The 7130-nt window shown below is 32.0% G+C and overlaps 1 protein-coding gene across 1 annotated transcript in view; it reads right to left on the bottom strand.

Moving 5' to 3' along the window:
• Positions 1 to 3724: 3724 nt before the first annotated feature.
• Positions 3725 to 7130, bottom strand: part of LOC134725367 (proton myo-inositol cotransporter-like) — a 46735-nt gene continuing 43329 nt past the window's right edge. Inside the window, exon 9 of the mRNA XM_063589130.1 lies at positions 3725 to 6150. Within this exon, the coding sequence (XP_063445200.1) occupies positions 5957 to 6150 (194 nt within the window). The 3' untranslated portion in view covers positions 3725 to 5956. The remainder of the gene's footprint in view (positions 6151 to 7130) is intronic.

Genomic DNA, 7130 nt, shown 5'->3' with positions numbered 1-7130 from the left:
TTCCGGCCCAAAAATTTGGTGCGTGCACCAATTAACTCTCTTGCATGTATACTTTATCATGTTTTGACCACTTGTACAAGTTTGTGTCTGAGGAAATAAAATATTTTGTCTCGTCCTGTCTTGTCTTTGAAATCAACATTTATTACACAATGAAATGTAATATACATGATGACACGAAGTCCCGCAAAATCGTGTACAGGTACATTAACGAAAAACTTGATTGAAATCGTGTTTTCATGATCCTAGCTTAAAAATGTAATTATAAGTATTGAATGCTTTTTTTTTTGTAATTTCATAGGGTTGTAAAAGCGTTTAGAATGAAGCGCTTCCGCGTTCGCGCTTCATACAAAATGTACTTCGGTCAACGCTCTTACACTCAAATGAATTTACAAAAAGAAGCAATTGTTAAATAAAATAAGGGCTCTTTGATGAAATGAAAACATTTTTTTCCAAGTTTGAATTTTCTCAACTATCAATCGTCAGATCATTAAAAAGTCATTTGAGCTGATTCGCTTTAAACATTTACTCCATTTAAAGGTTTATTTCATTAAACTCTTCTGCCAATATTTTTTTTTAACTGTATATAGAAATATTGAATGTTGGAGAAACGTGAACACACCACTGAAGATGATATTGGGGATCTGTTCATATAGTACCAAACTAAATAATTAAACCAGAAGACTAGTCAACACGTTTGTAACATTTGCTTAATTTGAAACTACAATCAATACCACGTCTTTTCCATACCGGCTATAATTGAATTATCTGGTTCTTTTGTTATAAGTGCGTCCTTTATTTTGACAGATGTTTTCGTTTGTATCTATGGCAACTGGTGTCTATTCTGATTTGCTGTAAACGGTTTCAATAATTGATATTCACCTTAATTACTTATTATTGAAAAGATTGCATGCCTTTCACCAAAGGGATTTCTGATGTACGTAATTAACTGTTTTCACCTTTAACGCCATCGATTTTCTACCTTTTACGGATATTCTATCGTTTCTGTAATATTTATCCCATGAGGACGCGGTGTGTCAGTGTAAGATCAGCTCCCGATGGCCGGAGGCTAGAGGGTGATCTAACACTGACACACCAAGTCCGAATTGGATGATTATTTTACATCCCAGCTGTTTTAGATTAGACGAAAAACCATCTAAAATTAATAAAATTTAGTTTAGAACGCCACACAACCATAATAATATACTTTATATATAACTATATAATGTATACCCTTTATGACCCCCGAACACATAATTACATATGAAACAATGTCAAATCGGCCCACACTAGATCTCCACTTTATAAAAAATCGCCCCGCTTTTGTTTACCGACTCACCCTACTTTTGAAAAAGTGTAAAATCAAATTGAACAATCAGTCTGATAACTCACTTATTTACGAAAAGGGTTAAAACCCCACTGAATAAAGGTCAGCCGACTCGCCCCACTTATAAAAATGTCTTGCTTCGTTTTAGTATTTTAAATTACAATAGTTGGTATCCATCCTCCTGGTGTAGTGGTATGTGACGTGGGTTGATATGCTAAAGGTCTTGAGTTCGAATCCCAGCATAGATTTTTCTACGTAAATTTTGAAAGATAGTTTTCCTTATAACTAATTATAAGTTTTATAGTGGATTTGACATTCCCGCCAAAATGTTACAGAACAAAGGAAAGCATGCAAAACAAGGAAACTCAAGCTGGGATGATCTGGAAGGGGTAATCCGGCTCAGATCACCCCTGGTAGGACAAAGGAGCTGGATGTAAATTAACGAAAGTATAAATGATTCTGTTGAATAAACCAACACTATTTTTGTGTTAGTAAAATTAAGTTCTGTATTTTTATTTACTCGTAGACCTACAATCTTCTGGAATTAACAAATTAGGTGAATTCAATTTTAGTATGGACAACTCAGCATCTGTTTCAGATTTTGTTCATTGTTTGGTATATAAATTATCCTAATGGGATCTAAGTCGCCATTTTGAATAGCATATTCCTCTTTATATAAAATATGACTACAAATATTTCCATGTGACTTTATACCTTACAATGCAATCTGTTACCCTTGCTCGGCTATCGTTTCAAATTTCCCTGCGAAAGCTTCGTAACTGACAAACGTTATATTTATTGTTCTTTCATTAACATTGGAGATAACTCGGTCTTTCTGATACTTCCCGGTTGATACGTTTATGACAACAATAATCCCACTTAGATAGACGAGTGCTGTCCCTTAAAGTATAATTACAACTGAAGTTTCATTTGTTAAAATGTAATACTCATGTAAAGAATAATTTTTAAAATCTGAGATGCTCGAAGCTTAAAATGGAATATGTCATCTGTGGTAAATCGGTTTGTTAGACGAATTCCGTGATCTATAAAAATAAGTAGATGACTTGTGTTATGATTGCCAGTTAGACAACTCTAGACAAGAGACCAAAATGACACAGAAATAAACAACTATAGGTAAATGTTCGACCTTCAACAATGAGCAACGCCCAAACCACAGTCAGCTTTAAAAAGCCCCGAAATGACAAATGTATAATTTCAAGCGAGATTATATACGGCCTAATTTATGTACCCAATAATGAACAAAAACAAATATTTTACACAGCAACAAAATACAAACTTTGACCTCCCGACTAAATAAACAGAAACATGTTTATTTATTTGTATAACAATTGTGATATAAAAAATATTCGCGCTGAATACATACCTTTATAGTTTATACTATACAAATAATTCTACGGAATATAAAACGGAGGGACTGTTGCCATGTGCAATTATATATCAGAATCTGTTATTTTTGGTAAAAAAAGTAATTTATTATTTGTGATTATCTTATACAATTAAATTATCCAAATCATAAAATTATATTACCTACCTTGAACAATGTTCAAATTTCATTATTCGTTATGCGTCCATATTTTTTGTGTTTTTCAAAATTAGGGGTCTTCTAGATTATTTTCAGTTACTATATAGTTTATTGGAGTTATATTTTTTTTTACTTGCCTGTCGTCTGATAAATGTATATATATCCCAATACATCACAGCATGAGTTCGAATCCCGTCGAGGAAAGCTAAAGAACAAAAATATGCTTCCGCAAAGCTGTAAACATTGTTGTGCTGATATTTAGAGTTAATAATGAATATCATGTGTGTTTTTCTTTTTGTATAGACCAATTGAAGTAGGTTCTTAATATTGAAGACTTGAATTCATTGATAGGTCGGTATAATAAATTCGTTTGTTACACAATTTGTCATGCAGTAGTGACCTAGCTAACACGATATATATGAGATCAGTTAATTCCATGTGTAACTACGCTCTCACTCTATATGGAATTAATGTGTAACTTGTAATATGTGTATAATTCCCGTTTGATGGCTTTTTATAGCTTGCTGTTTTGTGTGAGCCAAGGCTCCATCGGTTGACATGTATAATGGGTTACTTTTATAAATTGTGACATGGATAGAGAGTTGTCTCATTGACACTCATACCACATGCATCTTCCTATATCTATTATATGATCTTTGTTTTAATTGAAGAGACCGCATTATAAAGACCATTATTAATTACACAACGCACAAAATCATATATTCCATGTACCTTGTCATAATTATGAATAAAACACGTGGTATGATTTGCCAATAAAATAAAGTATATGCCATATCCCAAAGGACGAAAACAAAAATATGTTTGTATGTTTTTTTTTATTTTATCACGTATCTGCAGATTCTAATAATTTTTCTGATTATGCATTTAACTATTTAAAAAAAAAAAGTACACTTTGGAATACAAAAACATTTCCAAGACAAACAAACAAAATAACATCAATTTAGATTAACAAACATGACTGTGTTTACACGGTTAGATATTTTCTATTACAGTCTCTCTTTTTCTAATATAGTTTTCAAGATAAATTCAAAAACTACAAAACACGTGTACAATGATGGTAATTTGATGTCAAATATTTAGATCTAAAATTTTCAATATTTCGTATGTATACAAGATACGAAAAGATTATACAACAAATTGCTAATGTGAACATCTGAAAAGCTACAATAAAGTATCCAAGTCAAAAAATTTATGTTTATCCAACAAGCTAATGTAGTATTATGTTACCGTGGATATGATCCGAAACATTTGAAAATTTGAACCATACGCGTCTAGTCATGACCATATGAGTATATAGGGGGCGGTTTCGGATGTTGGAACCCCCTTATTAGACGATCAATGCTTTTCATTTGGGAAATATTGTTTTAACATGGCTTTTATCATGAGTATAAAACCTCACTTTTAAAAATAGCCGAATCCGCCCCTGGTTTATACCTTTACACTCGTGTGGTTACTAACGGGCCGTACCATATGAGTGTTTGTACAGTAACTGTACTATATTGGTATTTTTCAAATAAGTTCTAAATTCCTTCTCAGGAGTACACAGCCAAATCTCCGAACCCAAACCGGTACGAGCTGCTAAATGAATTATTTATCTTTACATATTGTATGAATCTAGGTGTATCTGTTATATTGTCTTCAAAAGAATAAATTTCAAGCGTTTCATATTGACGACATTATTGTCTGCAAGTCTGCGATATTTTGCATGGACTTTTTTTTAGTGTTTAAATTACTATTTCAGAATCAGAATTTCGTCTAATATCAACTTATTTTCATTTCATTATTGTGTTCTTTCTCCTTTTCATACCATTATTCTGTTATTGTACGATAGTATAAATAGGAGCAAGAACACATCAAATAACAAAAAACCTGAAATATTTAAGAAATTTTGATATAATGAAAACAACAAAATATCTTTTAAAAAAGATAAGAAGGAGGATTCAATGCCAAAAGTTCCTGGGAGTTAAGCAAGTCACATTTAGAAGTTATTTTCTAAAGTCGACATATTTCGTTTCGTTTTAAATCAATACCGACCATGTTAAAATGGTGTTACTATAGTTCTCACTAGTTAGTAAAAATTTACTTTATCTCATTAATCATGAAACAATGTCCTTTTGCTCCTATCTTATATCTTATATGATAATGACCATATTCATATAAGCTAGAACAGATATAAATGTATTTTAGAAAATTAATTTCTATTTGATTCAAAAAGTCACTAATTAGCATGAATGGTTAATCACTTCCCCGCTTTAAGTCGTTGGGTTAACTCAATTTGCTACTGTAAGAAGAGGCGGGGTATTACATTACATTTTGAATTACGCAACACGAACCCCACCAATTAATCGGGATGACCTTGGGTGCTTCGGAGGGGTTAGCAGTTCCCTGTTCTAATGGCTAAGGTCCTTTAAAACTTATATGTAATAATTTGTATTCAAGTAGTTGAAGTTATGACTTTAAAAAAATTTCTGTAGTTTGATGGGTAAATTTTCGTTGTTTATACTCTAACGTTTGACACATATGCACATAGAACTGACAAGGAACATATATTTCACTAGCGCGGTCAAAGTATTTAAATACCAATTTACCAGGTAGTAACTATCGGAAGCCACCATTTAAAAAAAAAAGATTTTCCGACAAACTTATGATGTCGTGTTTAGTACTAGATTTATTTACAAAACCTACAAACCTACAAACCTACAAACTTAAAACCAATAAGCTATACGTCGATTTACAGCAGATTGATTTCATAAACTTCAATGTAGCAACTTATAGCGACGAAATTTATGTACTTCCCGATGCTATAGATGCTGACAGAGCTTGACAACAACGATTGCTTTCTTTCTGTTATAGTTTTATCTTTGTATAACGGCTTCTAGAGAGAATTTTATGCTTTTGTATTCTTTAAATATTCAGCTTCATTGAAAGGTTCCATTTTACAAGTAGAAGAAAAAATTGTCTGGTTACATGAACGGCTGCTAAAACTGTCCAAAACTATTAACAAAATTGGGAGTGCAATATTTGACATGACACTATGTTTCTAAATGGGCTTGCATTAAGTTTAATGTTTACAATTTTTCGCCTGCAAAAGCGGGATTATCCTTTGCTTCATATGTCATGTATTTCTTGTGTTGACTTCTATACTCCTCCGACATGAACAATTGTTCAACTTCCTCTAGTGTTTTATTCTTGGTTTCTGGTAACATGAAGTATAACACTATCAATCCTAATACAGATATTCCACAAAACAAGTAAAATGTTCCTGTAAAATATATGAAATGTCACATTAAATTATAAAGTAATACAGTTACACCAAAAAGAGCGAGACCGGTTTACCCATCAATCTCTTACATGCATCCAGAACATTTAACCAAGCACATCAAATTATCAATCTTACCACAACGGTCCGTATACTTATATACTTATTTAAATTCAAATAGATATTGATTTCTCTATGCCATTTTTAAACATAAACATGAATCGAAGTACATAACTTTTGAAACACAATGTATGGTGAAAATTCCTTCTTTTCACAATTATCTGTCTTGTGTGTACAAGAAAACTAGGCGGGCTCTCAAGAGCCTATGTCGCTCACATGTATCTACTGTGGTTTTGGAAATTATGTAAAATAAGGTTAAAATCATAATAAGTAGTATTAGATACTCCAATAATGATTGAGATCAAGTTTGATTTTATTTGGCCAAGTAGTTGAATTCACAGCATGTCATCCCAGTATAGTCTTACATCAGTTACTGAAGACTCCTCGTCATTATTTAATTTAGTGTTGACTATTTTAACAATTTTTCAAAAGACTTCTAAAGTAAACCCCTATGTTCTATCAGTTTTAGCCATTGTGGCCATGTTGGTTGAATGGCAGGGTCATCCGAGACATTTTTTCAATTAAGATACCCTACTGAAAATTGTGGCTCAGTTTAATTCTATTCTATTTGGCCTAGTAGATGACGTGTTGAATTTTTTGCACAAGATTATAAAAATTTACCAAAAATTGATAAAAAAATACTTTAAAGGGCAATAACTCCTTAAGAGGTAATTGACCATTTTGGCTATCGAGAACTTACTTTGCTGAAATTAATTGCTGTTTACAGTTTATCTTTATCTATAATAGTATTGATGATAATGTCAAATTAGCTCTAAATGCTTTAGTTTTAGGAGATATAAGCCAAAAACTGTATTTTACCCGTATGTTCTATTTTTAGCCATGTCGGTCATGTTGGTTGACAG

Source organism: Mytilus trossulus, chromosome 1 (assembly GCF_036588685.1).
Source record: "Mytilus trossulus isolate FHL-02 chromosome 1, PNRI_Mtr1.1.1.hap1, whole genome shotgun sequence".
In the NCBI taxonomy this organism is placed as follows: domain Eukaryota; kingdom Metazoa; phylum Mollusca; class Bivalvia; order Mytilida; family Mytilidae; genus Mytilus; species Mytilus trossulus.
The sequence above is the reverse complement of the archived record's forward strand: the minus strand, read 5'-3'. Positions and strand labels throughout refer to the sequence as shown.